Source organism: Xyrauchen texanus, chromosome 35 (genome assembly GCF_025860055.1).
Source record: "Xyrauchen texanus isolate HMW12.3.18 chromosome 35, RBS_HiC_50CHRs, whole genome shotgun sequence".
Classification (NCBI taxonomy): Eukaryota; Metazoa; Chordata; class Actinopteri; order Cypriniformes; family Catostomidae; genus Xyrauchen; species Xyrauchen texanus.
In genome coordinates this window covers 23,273,064-23,293,884 of record NC_068310.1, presented here as the reverse complement: position 1 = coordinate 23,293,884, position 20,821 = coordinate 23,273,064, and the positions used below count along the sequence as shown (strand labels likewise).

The following is a 20,821-nucleotide window of genomic DNA, read 5'->3' as shown; positions in this document are numbered from 1 at the left end:
TAACTTTTAAAACCCAAAATTTATTTTAGATATTTAAAAACACGGAGCTGATCCAAGTCTGAGGAATGTCCAAGACACAGATAACAGGGTCATCGAGACCAGAATGGCGCTGCAGAACCAAGTGAGGGAACTTTTTCAGAAGATGGCTGGGCTCATAGGTGGGGGACGAGCAGCTCTTCAGTTGGGCTTCCAGCAGTCTCTTGCTGAGGGGATATAAAGTAGACGAGCACTCCGCTTCAGCGAAGGGAGTCCAGTTTACTTGGACCTCTGCCTCATCTTTCTCCTTTTACGCTTCAGCCTAAAAAAAATTAATTCCGCAATCAGCAATAATTTCACTTAATTCTGCCAAATAAATGACGTGCAGGTACTACAAACTTACCTGCGCATACGCTTCTTTCGCCACTGAAAGGAAACACAACCATTAAATACTGCTATTAGGCAAGTCTTGCTGTAATTACACGTCTCTAGATCTAAACATGGGCATTTCCGATGACGCCAACGACTGCTTTTTAGCAATGCAGCATGGCCGTTCAGGCGGGGTGGTAGCAAACAAAACACTACGCGATAAATAAAGCCCGATAAAAGGCCAGTAAACCATAAACTAAACCGATAGAACAAATCTTTCTACAAGTTACTACACAAAATAAGTTAAGACAATTACATCAGATCACATGCACAGGTAAAACTTTAAATGTCGAACACCATACAGTTTCATTAGCCAACATAGTGCTACCAAGACTAGGAGACGACAAACTCAATTTAACCTATAGACAAAAGTTTCACTTACCTTCGCTCTCATGATGAGAAGATATTTCTGCAAGTAAAAAAAGAAGGTTAGAGAAACGTATGGATGGTGCGTAAAAGCCTTGGATTGCTTTGGATTGTATTAGACGAAAGCGCAATGTCAACGAACACTTCCTCACCTCGTCAAGCGATAGCAACGATTCAAAGAGAACGTCACAAGGGAGATGGGCTAATTTATATGTCTGGATTACGTCATCCTTAAGCGACAACGAGAGAAACATGTGCCGCAGCTGTCAAAAGTCTTCATATCGGTTTACCGATTGGTTAGGATTTTTAAGCGTCTGCATTTACCTTGGAATAATTTTATTATTTATGTGAAGCACGTTCAGTCTTCGTAGGACAAGGTGTGAACCGTATAGACTAAAAGTGTTTTTAGTATCAGAACAACTCGTTTAAATTATAGTGTAATTCGATTTCTTTAATTTATAAGGGACTCCAGCAGATAATCAGACACTTCACAATTTAATAAAATGGAAGTGTGCGTTTTCTTTTTAAATTAGATTAGTTCCCTTACAACTCAGAACACTTGACATTGCTTTTATTAACGCATAGGCTATAGGGAATGCCTTCTTACACAACCTTGTTGAAACCTCTCTACAATAAATCAAATATTCTAATATTGGCTATGGTGTTTGAGCCCCGCCTGTTTTGGCGCTAAACTGTCTGCTATAAAAACAGGGCACAAACAGCATTTCCACAGAATTTCTTCCTTCAAAACAGCGATCAAATCAAATCACTTTATTGTCACACTACCATGTACACAAGAACAACAGTAGGTGAAAGTATTGTGTGCAGTTCCGAGCAACATAGCAGTCATGACAGTGAGGAGACATACCAATTACAATAAACAACATATTTACACAACACAATTTACATATCAAATGTACACATACTAACACAACAAATAATATACAATGTACAGTAAACAATACACACAATATAGAATACACATACAATAAAAAAAATAAAATAAAGAGTAGGCTATATAAAAAAAGATGTATACAGTAGTTGTATTGAGGAGAATATATGACAGTCCAGTGTGAGATAATAGATTAATGAAGTGCAGTGCTGATATATTGATCATGAGAGATCAAGTGTTTAAAAGTCTGATTGCTTGGGGGGGGAAGAAGCTGTCATGTAGTCGGCTGGTGCGTGTCCTAATGCTGCGATACCGCCTGATAGTAGCAGTGAGAGCAGCCCATGACTTGGGTGGCTGGAGTCTCTGATGATCCTCCGAGCTTTTTTCACACACCGCCTGTTATAGAGGTCCTGGAGGGAGGGAAGCTCACCTCCGATGATGTGGCTGGCAGTTCACACCACCCTTTGCAGGGCTTTGCGGTTGTGGAAGGTGCTATTGCCGTACCAGACGGTGATGCAGCCAGTCAGGATGCTCTCTACAGTACTGGTGTAGAAGCATGTGAGGATGTGGTGGTTCATTCCAAACTTCCTCAGCCGTCTCAGGGAGAAGAGGCGTGGTGAGCCTTCTTCACAATGTCCTCAGTGTGGACGGACCATGTGAGTTCCTAAGTAGTGTGGACACAGAGGAACTTGAAGCTGCTGACTCTCTCTACTGGTGCTCCATTGATGGTGATGGGGCAGTGTTCTCTGTCTTTCTTCCTGAAGTCCACTACAAGCTCCTTGGTTTTACTGACGTGGAGGGAGAGGTTGTGCTCCTGACACCAGCATGTCAGAGTGTGCACCTCCTCTCTGTAGGCTGTTTCATCATGGTCAGTGATCAGACCTACCACCGTCGTATCGTCAGCAAACTTAATGATGACATTGGAGCTATGTGTTGCCACACAGTCATGTGTGTACAGGGAATACAGGAGTGGGCTGAGCACACAGCCCTGCTGGGCTCCAGTGTTGAGGGTCAGTGATGAGGAGATGTTGCTGCCCAGTCTAACCATCTGACGTCTGCCTGACAGGAAATCCAGGATCCAACTGCACAGCGAGCTGTTTAAGCCCAGAGTCCGGAGTTTCACATCAAGCTTGAGGGCACTATAGTGTTGAATGCTGAGCTGTAGTCTACAAACAGCATTCTCACATATGTGTTCCTTTTTTCCAGATGGGAGAGAGCAGTGTGTATTGTAGATGCAATGGCATCATCAGTGGAGCAGTTGTTGCAGTAGGCAAACTGCAATGGGTTCAGAGAGGTGGGCAGCACAGAGCAGATGTGATCTCTGATTAACCTTTCAAAGCATTTGCTGATGATGGGGGTCAGAGCAACAGGGCGCCAGTCATTTAGGCAAGTGATTTTGGCTTGCTTCGGTACTGGCACAATGATTGACGTTTTGAAGCATGTGGGGACTACAGACAGGGAGAAGGACAGGTTGAAAATGTCCGTAAAAACACCAGCCAGTTGGTTCGATCTGATGGTGCCTGGACCCGCACCTTAACGGATGTTAACCCATCGGAAGGATCGTGTTACATCCGCAACAGAGAGTGAACCAACCTCTGTAGTGTCGGCCGCGAGTGCTCTCTCCGCGAGGGCGGTGTTATTATCCTCGAAATGAGCATAAATTGTATTAAGCTCATCCGGGAGAGAGGCAGCGGTGTTCAGGGCAGAGTTTTTATTCACTTTGTAGTCCGTGATGATGTTAATTCCATGCCACATACTTCTAGAGTCAGTAGTGTTGTACTGTCCTTAAATTTTGTGCCTGTACTGGCATTTGGCTGCTCTGATTACGGAGTTACGGAGGGCATAACTGGCTTGTTTATGCTCCTCCGTATTCCCGGAATTAAAAGCGGAGGTCCGCGCATTAAGTGCCGCGTGAACATCGCCGATCATCTCGTGTCTAGAAGCCCTCTACCTTCAAAGTCAATATACACAAGTCAGCAGGCGGATTTTTCATGGGAAAACAATCCGCTCTCCTGCAGTGCTCCGGGAAACATCACACCGCCTTGCCGCTTCGGTGGTGAACAGGCCTCAGCATCCTGATTCCCTGCAGCGCTTTGGCAGGGTTTGTGTATACTTACAATACAATTGTATGTGGTGTGATATAAACATCTATTTATATATCTAAGAGAGTCATTTACGCGTTCACGTTTTTTTAAGATGTCATTCTGTAAGTGTTCCTTGTGCGAGAGGCACATCTTGCCGTCAGATCAGCATGAGAGCAGCATTTACTGTCTGGGCTGTGCCCACTCAGTCAGCTCTCATGGAGACAGACTGTCTTCACTGGGAGGAAATGAGTCTGAAGATGCTTCGCTCATGAATCACTCTTGTTCTGAGGGACGATTCAGCCTCACGCACCCTCTCACCCACCTCTTCTGTGATACCCGAGGATTCAGTATTATGCTGGGGATAATAATGATGATGTCATGTCTCTCGCTGCATCAGGTGAGTGGACAGTGGAAGATACTGCCACCCCTCCCCCAGCGAGGGCGAGGAGCATGCACGTGCCACTGACAGGTAGATGCTCTTCGTCCTTACAAGGGTGGTTGAAGAGCTTCACCTTGAGTGGTCTTACCCAGAGGAACCTGAACAGTCTCACCTCGATGTATGGTTCCTGCATTCTGGACGCCATCAAACGGCAGCATCCCGCAAATCTGCCGCATTCTTCCTCGAAGTTTATAACGAACTGTCTTAGCCATGACGCACGCCCTTCTCGGCACGCTAACGCAGTGACGCCATCCTCTTTAATGTGGATCATGGGGAAGAAAACGGTTATGACCAACTATCCCCAATGAAGGAGGCAGTAGCGGTGAAGGAGGTATTTCAAGCCAAGCTCCTCAGGCAAATGGACGAACACGGCTTCAAAGATCCAAAGAGCTCCAAACCTCTACAGACTTAGCGCTGCATGCCACGAAAATCACTGCGCAGGCCATCGGCAAGTCCATGGGCAACCTGGCAGTTCTGGATTGACATATATGCCTGACCCTCACAGAAATGTGTGATAAGGAAAAAGACACTCTGTGGGATGCTCCAGTGTCTCCAGCTGGCCTCTTTAGCGGCTCTGTGAATACGTTTTCTGAGTGTTAAGTCGCAATTCAGCAGCAGTCACAGGCTATGAGACTCTTTATGCCCAAATGGAGTACATCTCAGCCTGTTCGCCCTCGCTCTGTTTGGAGCAAGTGCCCGACTAAATGCCCCATACCTGCAGCCTCCAGCACGTGCAGCAAAAGTGCTCCTGACTGGCACACTACTGTTTGTTGGGAAAGGAATACTGTTGTTCACTATATTGTTCAAAATGTTGTTTCTGTGTCTTGCACTCAAATAAATTCAATAAGTGCAAAAGAAATTACAGCATTCATTGCAAATGCATAAGATGCTCACACATTCTCAATAAAGAGACCCTCTTCCTCTTCAAAGCACACACATTATATGTGTGGTGAGCCCTAACGTGCATTTCAGAATGGGTGCAAAAAATATGGTTATACGATCCAATTCATGCCGGCCACCCTGTTTCAATGGCATTCTGCCTTCCACGGTTTCACCTGAAGATGGGCCAGTGTTACAAGCCAAAATACACAATCTTATTGTGAAAAACATGATAGAGATTGTGCCAAATTGTCAAGCACAAAAAGGGTTTTACAGCTGTTTGTTTCTTGTTCCAAATTAGACATTTAAATTGCACTCTCACAAAGTGCCCATTCAAAATGATTACTCAGAAACTGATTTTATCGCATGTACATCCTCACGATTGGTTTGCATTGATAGATCTGAAGGATGCATACTTTCGTATCCAAAATGTACAACATCACAGGATGTTTTTTAGATTCACGTTTGGACCCTTTGGACTGTCTCTGGCTCCTCGTACATTCACAAAGTGCATTGATGCGGTTATTGTCCCTCTGAGACTGAGCTGCGTGAGCATCTTGAACTACATCGAGGATTGGCTGTTACCGGCGCAATCAGAGGCACTGTTATGCCAGCATAGAGATTTACTGCTTCAGCATCTATACAGCTTGGGCCGCAATGTGAACTGGGCGATGAGCCAAAAAACCTCCATTTTGGGAGTCCGCCTCGACTCCATGAGCGGGGGCACTTCAGGCCATTCTACAGTGTCTGTCTCAGTTGAAAACGGGGAGAACACTTCCAGTGAAGCTGTTTCAGAAAGCATTGGAATTTATGGTGGCCGCATCCTCAGTCATTCCATTAAGTCTCTTAAACATGAGATCGCTTCAGTGATGTCTAAAGCGCTGTGTGCCACAACTTGCTTGGCACCAAGGGTACATGCGCATCACTATATCCCACCACTATATAGCTGCTTTATTAAAATGAACAGCTCCTGCATTTTACCAGTGAGGGGTCACGCTGGGGCAAGTTGTCACATGGCGCCTAGAGCTATCGCCTGTATTTCTAGCCTTAAAGCCTTTTCAGTCAGAAATAGCGAACTGTAATGTTCTGTTACGCTCAGACAACATGACAGTTGTGGCATAGTTGTGGTTGTTAGCTGTGGCACAGTTGTGGCAGACAGTTGTGGTACTCGAATTCAGGAGACTTTATTATAAACAATATTGCGGATTTGGAAAATATTCGGCAAAGCAGAAATCTATCTATTTGCCTCAGTGGAGAATACCCACTGTCCCTTCAAAGTCCTAAGCCCCGCTGGGAGCTGGCACAATGGCACAGAAATGGCTGGCGAAATGCAAATATGCATTTTCGAAATGGCCCAACCAGCCATGGTTTATGGAATTGATAGAGATGCTGTACAGCTCGCCATGGGAATTACCACTGAGGAGGGATCTAGGAGCGATTAGACGCAGGACTCACCTGTCATCACTCAAAGTGTATGTGGCAACTATATCAGTGTATCACGCACATGAAGCCAGCACATTTATAGGCAAGCATGATTTAAGTTCTTGAAAGGATCAAAACAATAAACCCACCTTGGCCGACTACAGTTTTGACTTGGGACATAACTTTAGTCCTAAAAGCTCTCGCAGGGCCCCCCTTCGAATCTTTGGACTCTTGTTGATTTGCACATGCTCTCTGTTAAGACCGCACTACTGCTGGCTCTGGCCTCAGTAAAACGAGTCAGTGACTTACATGCACTATCAATCGCCAATTCACGTCTGGAGTTTGGCTCCGGTCTTTCAAGAGCCATTGTCAAACCCAGAAAAGGCTATGTGCCTAAGGTCCTAACAACGCCCTTCAGAGTGCAGGTGGTTCATCTTCAGGCCTTCTTCCCTCCTCCATTAATTCAGATGAGGAACAATAATTGCATTTGTGATGCCCTGTGCGGTCGTTACATGCATATTTTGACCGTACACACCAGTTCAGACTGTCTGATCAGCTCTTTGTATGCTCTGGAGGACACACATGAATATACATCTCCCAGCAATGACGTTCTCATTGGATTGTCGATGCAATTACCCTGGCTTATGAGTTGCAGGTAAGACTTGCCCAATTGGTGTTAAAGCACATTCAACTAGAGGCATGGCCTCCTCATGGGCATGGATGAATGGTGTTTCCTTACAGGACATTAGTTTTGCAGCAGGACTCAAAACACATTTGCAAGGTATTGCAAACTAGACATAATGTCTCTCTCTTAACAAGCCCTCTCTGGCCATTGGCCAGTGGCGATTTCTCAGGGCCAGCAAAGCCTTCTCTGCTGGTGTAACATGCCTAATAAATACGTTTTTCAAACTTTCATCCTGCATTCACCTTTTTGCCAATGTATTTTCAATCGCTTTCCACTCCTAATTCATCTACAAATGAATAGCAAAAAGCTAAAGGTTATCCAATCACAATGAATCCCTCGATGTTTACAAGCAAAGCATGTCGGCTGTTTTACAAATCACATGCTCCTTAGCTGAAGCACCATGCGAGTCTGAGCTCCACCCCATTAGGCCTTCAGAACCTTTCTGCAGAATCCCTCAACAGTGCAAATGAATGGGCATTTAAAATAAGATTGTCAGTTTCATCAGCCAATTAGATTGATTTATTTGTTCTTGGTGGGTGTGGTCTTTAGGATATGTTCCAGTTATGGATTTAAAAACCTAAAGAGGTTCTGTATGATCGTGCGATTGATTAACAGGAAAGGAGGGCTGATTTTCACTTCAAGCAAATTGGTAAGTGTTTTTTGTATTGTTATAGCAATATCAGGAGTTTTCTAAGTGTAAATTAGGCTGCTGGGGCATTCAGTGTCGGATCAAGTTTTGAAATGTACCCTGACAAAACAAAATTTATTGCAAGCAACATTTTAATCACAAATATTTTTAGACCTTCTTGGTTCTGGCTTTCGTGCGTGTACGTGTTTTTAAAATGTCAATTGGTATTATTAGTTTACTGCCACGTAATTTATGATATTCACTGTGAAACTGTTTTCTTAATGGCATGAATGGCACTGAAGGCCTAGACTTGAAATGCACGGGCTGCCACAGCCATTGGCCAAATATATTTACTTATGCTCCTCCTTTTTAGGATGAGCTCTCAATCTTTTACACAACTGCCTGCATTAGGCCATTGTAATTTACTATAAGTCACAGCACTTACATTATAAGTAAACTTCCTTCCCGACTGGGTTCGTCAATGAGTTCATTCATACTATATGACTAGTTCATATAGTCATCCTGAGTGCTCCCCACCTGGCCCAACACAAGGGTCATTCACTGCGGCATACTCTTGTCCGTCGCCATCCCATGAGACTGCAGTGTCTAGCTTCCTTTCTGGGAGGTTATATGGTGTAGTGTGGCACATAGGGATTCTGTTCCCCATATGCATTAATAAACGTAGTGTCAAGTGTACTGAATAGTAAGGGAAAGTCTCGGTTATGTATGTAACCATGGTTCTATGAGATGAAGGGAGTCAAAGTATGGTTATCTTTATGGTAACTCACCAATTTTTGTGTTACGTGATTGAAGTGATTAAAATGTAATTAAAGAAAAAACAAAACAGGCTTTGCTCCATAAATTGTCTATTTAAATTTATTCAATGTACACTTATAAAATGGCAGGATAGTCAGTTTAGTGATAGTTAGTCAGTTTAGTCAATAAACAATAGTTTCAGGAGTAAGACAAATAAGTTGAAGGGAAAATTAGGAAAAACCTTTGAATTTGAGAGATACTACAAAATGAATGGTCAATGTCACTTGACACAAATCAATGCTTACCTAATTGATTAACAGTACTTCCATTGTAGATTTTCTGCTATATTTGAGTTGTTGCGAGGCAGTTACCACTCCAAAGACTCATTACAGGTCATCGATACAAATTATAATAATTTCCTAACAGACAAAATCTGCAACCTTTAACAAACTTCAAACAGGGATTTCTTTTGCATTGACATGAATGGCACTTTGTAGCAGTACTGCCTAAAAAGTGCTATCAATGCACTTACATTTTTCATGATGGCTTGTACAATGAAAGGAAAACTCTTGAGAGGGTCAAACGAACCCTGGCACTAACCCTCTGTAAACACGGTTGGTCAGTATCTACCTGCTCATCCGTACCCTCCCTTTCTTACGAGTGGCAGTTGCTCCAGTGAACGGCATAACTCAAATACAACCAAACAAGAGTTTGGAAAATCAAGTTAACTGTACATAACCTGTAGCAGTCTTGTATAATTAATGAGGAGGTACTCAAAAAGACAGAAGGCTTGGCCGGACAGCCTATCAGTGGGGCAGGTCATAATTAGCTTTAACGGTTCTGTTCTTTGGGCTGTAAAGAGGCTCTGTCTGTCAGCTTGGTTGCAGTGGGAGTTTATGCAGCAGCTTCACTCTCAGCCTCCACTGGTTGCCCTGTAGCATTCTCTGCATTTTTTGATGCCTATTGACAAGTAAAATTATATAAATACATTGGATTTACTGCAACATATTTTCCATAAGTGCCATTAAATTATTTCTGAGTGCATATATTAAATGTGATTTGTAAGGCTTTCCACTTTTAACTAGTTTTTAAAAGTTGAGAACAAACCTTTTTTTTCTTCTTCTTCTGTGCTTTGCGGCTGGCTGAGCTTTGCAACAAGGCCTGCAAAGAGCAACCAAGACCGTAAATAAACCTCAATATTGGATCGTGCTGGAGAATCATGTTCTTCACACCAATTATTTGAATAAAAAAAAAATACAAAAAGAGGTGGTAAACTTTCCCTTTGGGTCACCTCTCTTACCTTGAGTTCTGGATCTTGTACTTCATGCTCAGACTTGTAAAGCTCTGGCTCAAAAGATCCACCAGTGATACGCAGAGGGCCATTTGCCATGAGCATCACCGTAAATTTAAACTGTGCTACATATTCTCCTTGAAAGTGAAGAAGAGACTTGTACGTGAGGAAATGGCCCATGGAAGATTTCATCAAGGTCACATTATCAAATCTTCTAAAACCATGCTGATTGCACCAAACATCTAAAATAAGAACGGCCTTTGACCTGGTCATGAGGCAAATGTAATGGATTAGAAAAATATTTTTCATTTTAATTTATTGATTCCTTCTGAGGGCTTGACCTCATCGTCATGCTTGGTTGAGAATTTTACTTATAAAATAAAGACATTTTATTCCTGTGGAACTTATCTCTCACCTTCCTTCTCATGCAGGACACTGAAGGGCTGAAGCAGCTCGTGCTTGGCACACTCAACTACACCTAACCGAGCTTTACTCTCATCCTCAAACGCCCTGAAAGACCAAGGGAGAGAGAGAGAGACAGTGACAGAGGAAAAGACAAAAAAGAAATATGATGAGCAACAGAGATTCCCAAGGGAACGTACCTATTGATGACACATATGCACTGACAGATCTGGGTTGTACAGGCTTCGCGATTTGATTGGATTCAGATTCTATATAAATTCATATGGGTATATTTCAGTTATAATGTCCACTTTGCTTGTATATGAAAGATATTCTCTCACAGCTAATGCTGTTAATTATACTGGGGACCTTCTAACTAGATACAATAAAAAATTATAAATTTTACTAGTTACAATTGATTAGCTTTTCATCATTTGCCACAACTTAAATCCATGTACTCCATCAATAAAAATATTACATTGCATATATTATAGACTTACATGTTTCTTGTTTACTTACATAATTTGCAAGTATTTACACTGATTTGTTGAACACATGCTAAAAAAGAATAAAAAATAAAGAGTGTCTGCAGATGAGCACATGTTAATGAGAGAGGACTCAATTGGCTGCCATTCATGATTAGAATGAAATGTTTCGTTTGTTGTTTTTGATCAATAACTGACTGTAAAGAACAGAAACGATATTAAAAAGACACATTATGCATTGCCAAATGGATTGCGTGGATCTCTTCTTTGGACACACATTACACGGAAAAATTTAAACTTTTACTCTACACACAGTGAAAGTATCCCACTGCTGAACATCACAATGAAATTTAAAGATTTACCAGCCAGTGGCCAATAATATACGCATGCCACAAAATATGGTTGGAAATGCATGCAATTTCCTCTCATTTTATTAGGGTTGCACAGAGTAAAAGATCTATCTTGTGATAGTGATGCAGCTAAAAATCTGCATTTTAACCCAGTCCAATACACGGAATGCTCAATGCAAGTCATTGAACTGGCTTAATATATGTTTTAAGTCTAAATGGCTAAACAAACTAAATACTTAAAATTATATACCTTAGAGTAAACGGCATGGTATCAAATCGTCGCTCCACCTCACTAAAGAACATCCTGGAGGTTTTCATCTTTAAGCCATACTGCTTACTGGGGTCTCGCTTGTAAACAGTGGTCCTCTGCCCAGAGTCTCTAGCCTGCGGAAAGAGTGAGGTGATTAGGGTTAAGAGTAAGCAATTGAGGCGTTTAAGGAATTTTTAACCCAATAATGCAAAATTTTCTAAACCTGTACATAACAAAAGTCATTATTTATAGCAGAATGTCCAAGCTGCTATTAACCATATAATGAAAGTGAACGGTGACTACAGCACTCAATAACTTTTTTAGGGAATAACAACTTAAATACAAGCCTGTTCCTCACAAAAAGCTATAATATGGCTTGCGCTTGAGTCATTAATACTTTAATGATGCTTTATGTGGTGTTTTTTGGTTACCGTCTATTTTCACTGTACGACAGAGAGTAGCGCGAATATTTCTCGAAACTTCTCCATTTGTGTTCCATGGAAGAAAGTCATACGGCAGCAGACGCCAATTAGGTTCCATAAAGACAGCAAGACATCATGACAATGGTTACCCCATCTTATCCTTTTGAGCAGTGCGATAAAACAACAGAGCTGTATACGCTGAGGGGCATAGATAGCGCTGATATTTTGGTCCTAACACTTAATTTATGCCAGATTTGTGACAAGACAAGTTAACTTGAAGCCAGAGTGTCTTCAGACTATAAAATCTTTTCCCCCTTATAAATTTAGCTTAATTTATCAGCATGTGACAGGCCTTTAATAATAACAAGAAAAAAATATTTTCGTACTAGTTTTACAAAATTCATCAGAGATGGCATCATCTCTGGCATGGAAAGACAACTAAAACTATTAAATTACTAGTTAGTAGCCTGGAGTTCTCAATCTGATTTGAACAAATGTTCCCTTTCTTTATAGTCAGCCCATTTATAATTCACTATATCAAACAGTAATAAAGGTTCACCCAAAAATGAAAATTCTCTCATCATTTTCTCACCCTCATGTCATCCCAGATAAGTATGATTTTTTTTGTGTAGAAAACAAACAAAGATTTTTAAAAGAACATTTCAGCTCTATTGGTCCTCACAATGCAAGTGAATGGTGACCAGAACTCAGAAGGCCCAAACAGCACATAAAAGCAGCATAAATTAAATCCATAAGACTCCAGTGGTTAAATCCATATCTTATGAAGTGATATGATAGGTGGGTGAGAAACAGAACAATATTTAAGTCCTTTAACTATAAATCTACACTTCACTTCCACATTCTTGTGTTGAAGTGACTTTCATTTTCACATACAGCCACCTACTGGTTGGGGCTGGTCAAAGTCGCATCTGAAGATGTGGATTTAACCACTGGATTACTTTTATGCCGTATGTCATTTATGGACCTTCAGAGTTCTGGTCAAAATTTACTTGCATTGAATGGATCTACAGAGCGGAGATATTCTTCTAAAAATCCTTGTTCGTGTTCTGCTAAAACAATCATACACACCTAGGATGGCATGACGGTGAGTAAATGAGAGAAGTTTCATTTTTGGGTGAACTATCCCTTTAATAAGCTACACTGTTTGTCTGTAAATTGTTTGAATGTTGTTTGTAGATTCTCACTTTAAGGAATATATAAACAATGTCTATTCAGACTTTTCACATTTGTTAAATTCTGCCTCAGGTGATACTCCTGAACACCCATTATCTGTCCTTAGTCACAAAGCCTCATATGAACCACATATTGCTATCTAAATGTAAAAATAATAATTAAAACTATTTTCAATGCAGAAATATTCAAACACATAGTGAACTGTCGTTCAGCTTAAAAATTAACAGATGATCTTACGTTTTCATATTCATATCCAAATGCACTCGATTGATAAACTCAATGAAATGATTTGAATCTTTTAGTAGAAGATCCCCCAGACCTCATTATTTTTACTACCTTTGGGCCCTGATTGTTCTCATCTTTACCTCTGGTGTTTTAAAAGTACTATTGTTGCAAACTTGGAAATGTGTATCTTATATCTTTTCTTATATCATTTCTTAGCCATCCTGACTAGTGACAGCATGACAATTATTATTGTTTGGACCTTTGCTGGGAAGAAAATGTTCAGACATCTTGGAAAATTAGATGAATACTCCTGCCATACGGGTTTGAAATTAAATGTGTGTGAGTAAATGCCACCTGAATTTTTCATTTTTGGGTGAACTATCAGGTGACATTGAGATAAGTTTTCACCTTTCCCTCTCCAGTGCTTATGAGCACGTCCACAGCATACACCTCATGCACTTCAAATTCTGCCTTCTCATGATCCTTCCTTAAGAGAAGATAAGAACAAAGAGTTTAGAATGGAGAAACACTTGATTATATTCAGAGACAATCTAGTGCTTTATTGTCCTCACTTTTGTTGGTCAGTGGGGTTCTGAATGATGGTCTTCTCTCCATCAATTGCATGCTGCTTTAACTGATGAGACAGCATGCCTGTGCAGAGAGACAGAGAGAGTGTTTTAATTATTATGGAATGAGGTTTCAACAGTAAGTGTGTTCAGCTCAGCTATTGTGACGATTTCCCCAAAAGGGATCATCCCCTTTAAATTATTGCCGGCATCCCTGGAATGTGACGTAATTTCCAAAGAAAATATTAGCGTCAGCTCCAGGTTAAACTTCAGCGCTACACATGGCTCAGTCCGTTGTTTGGTTTCACTGCAAGTATGATACATATTGCAGCAAAAATGGCAAGAAAATCCATTTTTGACTGGTGTGGTTTTCCAACTTGAGTTAACGCTGTTGTGCACCTGACCTGACATTTGACTGAGATAAATTGTAACGAAACAGGGACAGATGGGAAAGAGTAAAAACGATCTTTTTGCATTAATTTTTGGAGCTTTGTGAAACAATTTCTTGATATTTATTGTACGCCATGTTGATTTGTTTTGCATTTAGGTGTGGAGATTTAAATAGATTTCAGAATATAATTGAAAGGACTGAATGGGTGCACAAAAAGTGGAAAAGTGTTATTCTGGACTGTGAATTACACTCAAAATGTGAATTACATTTTTTTTTGTATGTTGATGATGTTTTGACCTGAAACTCTTTGTAAAAGGTATTGGTAGTGTGTTATGAATTTATAAAACGTATTGAATGAGTATTTGTTTTTTGATTGTGATGTGCGATTTGAAAGCTTAATATACAAAAAGGAATATAAAATTATATTTAAGGGACCATATGAAAGTCATAAAATAAATAAGCATTTGACTTGGTATATAGTATGTTTCCTTTGTGCTGACTGAAAGAAATTGTCTTGCTACAGCCAGGCTGGCACACCACTTCAACACTAAACTAGGACCAGCAGCTAGATTTCAGGTCAGCTCACCCTCTATGGCTGTGCATTTGAATGATTGGGAGATGCTGTTCCAGGCCTCTGTGACCTGAATGTTCTGAGAAAAAAAGAAAGAGACAAATGACAGTTGATCTTTGATAACTTTCAAAATTATTTTTAACAGCTTGTGATTGTTACTTGAGTATTTAAGCACGTCTTGAATGCTGCATTAGCATCCATAACCAAACTGTATCCATTTACTAAGAGTTTACTTTGACTGTTTAAAACTTCTCAAAGCATTATTCACTGTGGTGCATGTGGATGTTATTAACAGTTAATAGGATAACAGTCATTCTAACTAACCTGATTTCCCGGCTTAACCAGCCGAAGAGCAGCTTCTGCACACAAGTGGGCAGCTTTGATCACATCTGCTTTCCGTCCTGTCACAGGAGCTTCCTAGAATAAATGTTTATTACTACAAAGCTCTCTAGAATACTTGATAAACTGTATAATTGACTACCGTTCCGTGTAATTGACCTCCCTCATAACGGTGTTGGTTACACATCTCGAAAATCTCTCTGAGGTCCCCCTTTTCTCTCATACTAATATTTCATGAATATTTATTTATTTGCCAAGTAGTCATGTAATAAGCAGGGTAATTTACAGTCAGTCACTCATTATTGTAAAATAAACCCCATATTTGTCGGGGTCCTGATCACTCGGTCTGGGTTTATTTAGCAATAATGACTGGCTAACTTTAAATGGTCTCTTTTATCCAACTTAACACATCCCACTATGTCCACAAAAGAACACTGCACCATACCTTGGTTGCACCAACCACAAAGCTGTGAGCAATGTTGGAGATGAAGCCATCCACATGTACTCCAAGGTCACTATGCAAAAATACAAGGTAATAATAACAAAATGTGCTGACAACCACCTGAATAAAAAAAACAAATATACAACAGCGCAGAAACGGAACACAAAAATGACTAACATTTTAACCAAGTCACCCTGTTTAAGTGTGTAGTCTGGATCACTCTTCAATGGAGAGAAGTGGCACACACAGTTGTTCACAGAAACACAAGTGGGAAAGGCAATCCCTGTCACACAAAAGCACCACATATAAAAAAAAAATTAAAAAAAAAGACTTGAAGGAAAGGTTCACCCAAAAATAAAAATTCTCTCATCATTTACTCACCATCACACCATCCCAGATGTGTATGACTTTCTTACTTCTGCTGAAGACAAAGGAAGATTTTTAGAAGAATATCTCACCTCTGTAGGTCCATACAATGCAAGTAAACAGTGAACACAATTTTGAAGCTTTGAGACGAAGATTGAGCTTGAAACCATGATCGCCAAGGAGGCTGCAGATTTCAAGACTTAAAGTAAAAAAGGAGTTACAATATAGTCTGCTCTCACCCAAAACTGAAGGGATCACTTCAGAAGACATGGATTAAACCACTGGAGTCTTATGGATTACCTTTATGCTTCCTTTATGTGCTTTTTGCAGCTTCAAAGTTTTGTTCACCATTCACCATTCACTTGCATTGAGAGGACCAACATAGTTGAGATATTATTCTAAAAATCTTAATTTGTAGAAGAAGAAAGTCAAACACATCTGGGATGGCATAAGGGTGAGTAACTGATGAAAATGTTTGGGTGAACTATCCCTTCAAGGTTTTAAAACAAATTGAGTTTTCAGATGTAGGATTACCTTTCTTTATCTCCTTCTCCCTCTTGAACACCTTGGCTGTTTCAGCCGTGATTAATAAATCTCCTTTCTCACACAGACTGAGGACAGACACGCCAGGCTTGGCTCCTTCAATGACAGTCTTCAAAGTCTCTGTTAGGGAGAAAAAAAAAATGTCAAATACATTTCACACGAATCAAAAAGTTTCCAAAGCATCTAGAGCACTATCCCACATGATGAAAGTAATCAACACACGTCGCGACAAAGGAAACTGCCCACCACCAGCAGACTGACAGTGGCAGCGGCTTTGTCAGCATCTATTACTATTAAACTATTATACATACTATTAAATTAACAAACACAAAACTGTACAACCAAAAACAAATGTATAGATTTGTAACGGCCGGTTTAGGAACAAATGAAATGGAACCTAGTGACTACATGTCATCTTTGATAGATAAATTATTAACTTGTTAGCAGAACTTCAGCACGTTAATTACAGTAGCTAGGTAACCTGCTAGCCGAAAAACGTATAAACAAACACTGCACCTTATATCAAAACATCGGTTTCCAATGCCTGTCAATGAGATTACAATTGAAGTAAACTTTATTATAAAAAAAGAGAGAGAAAGAGAGAAAGAAAATCGTGCTCCTCAACTTTTGATCTGAAGAGTAGACACCCTGAATTCATCCAATCGATCAAAGATGTTGATGTAATTGTGTTAGTAGAAACATGGTGTCAAAATGCTCAGCTCACTCACTCACTGTCCCCCAGGGTATAATGAAGTCATGGTGCCCTCTAGAAAACTGAATAACTTACGTAAGGGCAGAACATCAGGGGGGATCTTGGTGTGATATAAAGAAGATCTTTGTCATCAGATCTCACCAATAAAAAAGAGAGCCCATTTTTAAAGTCCGTTCAAAGACATACCAATAAATGAAATGAATCCAGATCAAAGCATTATAAAAGATAAACTCCAAAAATTTGAAGAAACAATTAAAAACAACCAAACCCCCCTTGATTTCCCATTTACTTGGGAAGAATTGACCACCCATATAAATTCTCTCCGGCCAAAGAAAGCTTGTGGTCCAGACAGCATCCGAAATGAAATGCTCAAATGCAGCACCCCTGTTTTCCTGACATCTGGTGCAAAGGACTCATTTCCCCCATTTATAAGAGCGGGGACAAATTAGACCCTAAAAACTACCGTGGCATCTGTGTCAGCATTGTCTAGGTAAGCTATTCGGCAGTATTCTTAACAAAAGAATACTTAATTTCCTTGACAAACACTCCATCTTATGTAAAAATCAAATTGGCTTCCTTCCAAAACACCGCACCACTGACCATGTATATACCCTACACACTTTAATTAACAAACATGTACACCAAACAAAAAATGGTAAAATATTTGCTTGTTTTATTGATTTCAAGAAAGCTTTCGATTCCATTTGGCATGAACGGCTATACTATAGACTTCTGCATTGTGGTATAGGTGGAAAAATATATGATCTGATTAAATCAATATATTCGAAAAACATGTGTGCTGTTAAAATTGGAGACAAACAAACTGAATTCTTCACCCAGAGAAGAGGTGTCCATCAGGGTTGCAATTTAAGTCCAACTTTATTTAATGTATATATAAATGAACTTGCTGTTCAGTTGGATCAATGTGCTTCTCATCCTCTCCCCCTCCTAGATAGAGAGGTGAAGTTTCTGCTTTATGCTTACGACCTTGTTCTACTGTCTCCTACTGAACAAGGATTACAACTGCAGCTGGACATAGTCGAAAAATACTGTCAAGAATGGGCCATAGCAGTAAACATGAAGAAAACTTAATGTCATGATTTTTCAGAAACGGCCCAAGTGTCAAGAAAACAAATACAAGTTTACTATAAATAATTATATAATTGAACACAGCATTTTACCTACCTTGGTATAACAATAACAGCATCAGGGAGTTTCAACATGGCAGTGAATGCACTAAAAGAAAAAGCTCAAAGAGCCCTAAACACAATTAAGAGAACATTTTATAAATCTCCAAATTCCAATTAAAATCTGGCTGAAAATATTTGATAGTCTGTATGGTAGTGAAGTGTGGGGTCCACTCAGTCATCATAGCTATACACGCTGGGACAAACACCCAACAGAATCTTTACATGCAGAATTCTGCAGATACATCTTACATGTACACAGAAATACACCAACAAATGCATGTAGAGCAGAATTAGGCAGATACCCACTGATAATTAGCATTCAAAAGAGAGCACTTAAAATTCTACATTCACCTTAAATCCAGCCCCCGAGACATCCTTCAATCCAAAGCCCTCCAAATCCAAGAGCTGAGCCCAGAAAAGAGTCCCCTACATCAGTTGGTGCTGAGACTAATCATCCCCCTACAAACATACTTTGACCAGTCTCACATCAACACTGTTTTCCAAACACCAATCAGAGTAAACCAAATGATATCGCAATGCAAAGAAACCTATTTGGAACATTGGAAAGAAGAAACTAAAAGCCAAAGTAGATTAGAATGTTATCTGGCCCTAAACAGAGAGTATGGGTTGGCAAAATATCTCTTTACTGTCAGAGATGGAAAACAGAGACAGACCCTAACCAAGTACAGGCTCAGTGACCACACAATGAATGGCAATTGAAACAGGATGAGACAAAAAATCATGGCAACCAAAAGAAACCAGAATATGTGGTCACTGTTGGACAGGTGAGGTCGAGACAGAAATGCACTTCCTCCTAAAATGTGAAACATTCAGAGAAATAAGGAATGTTTACTTAAACAAGTTTAACTCTGAAACTTCAGAATTTAAAGACCTAAATGACCTCTCAAAATTACAAATACTCCTAGGAGGAGGAGACAGGGCACATCTTGCTGCCCAATATGTATCAGCATGCCACAACCTGAGGGGGAGACAGACAGACAGACACAGACAGACAGACAGACAGACAGACAGACAGACAGACAGACACACACACACACACACACACACACACACACATTTATATATTGCTGTTATTTATATATTACTAATAATTATATTATATACTGTCCAAGTTATTGGACAAAATGTATTTTGCTTTTATTCTATTTTATTTATTCTATATGATGCTTTGGCAACATTGTTTTTGAAACTTTCATGTCAATAAAGCCCATTGAATTGAATTGAATTGAATTGAATTGAATTGAATTGAATTGAATTGAATTGAGAGACGACTAGCAGATCTCACTACAGCTCCTCCTGACACTAGGCAGACACATGGCCGAGCATTGAACTGTAGCACTCCTCGGTCAAGTTCAACCCTTAATCATGCATAAAGGTACAAAATCATCCTTACGATTTGCAATGTCGGCCCCCATCTTGTACTTGGTGACCACCAAGTCATCAGCAATGGTCTGCTCTGGCTGGTCGTTGTCTCCTGACATGGTTGTTCAGTGATAAGACTCAAGAGTATCTCGTAACTTTTTCCTTCGCTTCACTTGTGGGATGATGATGATGACGATGATGATGATGGAGCAGTGAGCACGCTTCGATCCCCACCACCGGCGTCACCAGCAGCTGTGGAAACGTGCAAGATGGACGATTTCTGTACAACATGTCAAAATAAAAGTCACACGAACAAAAATCACATAATAAAAATGTTGCCAAAAATGAAGACGTGTATTGCGCAGTGACCACTGTTGTTGAAAAGAAAATATTTATTGTACATATTGAGTTGTATTCACAAACAAATGTTTGTATTAGATAAGAGCAGCTGTTCAACGTTCCATACATCATGTCATGATAAGAAAATCGTTCTGTCAAGAACTCGCCTGTTTTTCTTAATGGCGCGAACTTGCAGTTAACTATCCCATGTTATTTATTTGTACATTTTGATGCAAAGGACCCACAAATATTACAACCCCCTTGCGAGGAATGGACCCCTTTTTTCTCTATTAGAAAAATAGTAATGGTTATTTTAACCCTTAAAGGGTTAGTTCACCCAAAATAAAAATTCTCTCATCATTTACTTACCATCATGACATCCCAGATGTGTATAACTTTCTTTCTTCTGCAGAACACAAATTATGATTATTAGAAAAAAAAGGTCCATACAATTTTGACGCTTCATAAAGCATGTAAAGGCATCATAAAAGTAATCCATATGATTTCAGTGTTTTAATCCTTATTTTCAGAAGTGATATGCTAGAAACAGATCAATATTGAAGTTCTTTTTTTGCTAGAAATTCTTCTACCTGCCCAGTAGGGGGCAATACGCATGAAGAATGTGAATCACTAAAAACACAAAAAGAATGTGAAAGTGATCTGTTTCTCACCCAAACCTATCATGTTGCTACTTGATTTAACTCCTGGAGTCTTATGGATGAATGTTTTGCTGACTTGTGAGATTTTTAGAGCTTCAAAATTTTGGCACCTATTCACTTGCATTGTATGGGCCAAAAGAGCTGA

The 20,821-nt window shown here is 40.0% G+C and overlaps 1 protein-coding gene and 1 long non-coding RNA gene across 3 annotated transcripts; both read right to left on the bottom strand.

The window, feature by feature from the left end:
• LOC127629128 (uncharacterized) lies at nt 1-1,014 on the bottom strand. The gene is made up of 4 exons (XR_007968742.1): nt 924-1,014; nt 788-814; nt 380-402; nt 1-298 (listed from the first exon to the last, which is right to left on the bottom strand). It is a non-coding gene; the product is annotated as an uncharacterized LOC127629128 (long non-coding RNA).
• A 7,648-nt stretch (nt 1,015-8,662) lies between these two features.
• Nucleotides 8,663-19,947, bottom strand: LOC127629112 (proliferation-associated protein 2G4-like). Of its 2 annotated transcripts, none has more exons than XM_052106179.1 (13): nt 19,710-19,947; nt 16,385-16,513; nt 15,662-15,767; nt 15,488-15,557; nt 15,028-15,120; nt 14,719-14,782; nt 13,748-13,826; nt 13,584-13,662; nt 11,335-11,468; nt 10,263-10,357; nt 9,857-9,984; nt 9,664-9,717; nt 8,663-9,516 (listed from the first exon to the last, which is right to left on the bottom strand). In XM_052106179.1, the coding sequence occupies exons 1-13, from the start codon at nt 19,795-19,797 to the stop codon at nt 9,451-9,453; spliced, it is 1,185 nt and encodes a 394-aa protein (XP_051962139.1). In that variant the 5' UTR covers nt 19,798-19,947; the 3' UTR covers nt 8,663-9,450. The 2 variants fall into 2 exon arrangements, with proteins under 2 accessions (XP_051962139.1, XP_051962140.1); XM_052106180.1 differs by lacking the exon at nt 19,710-19,947 and adding an exon at nt 18,291-18,726.
• Between the last annotated feature and the right edge of the window lie 874 nt (nt 19,948-20,821).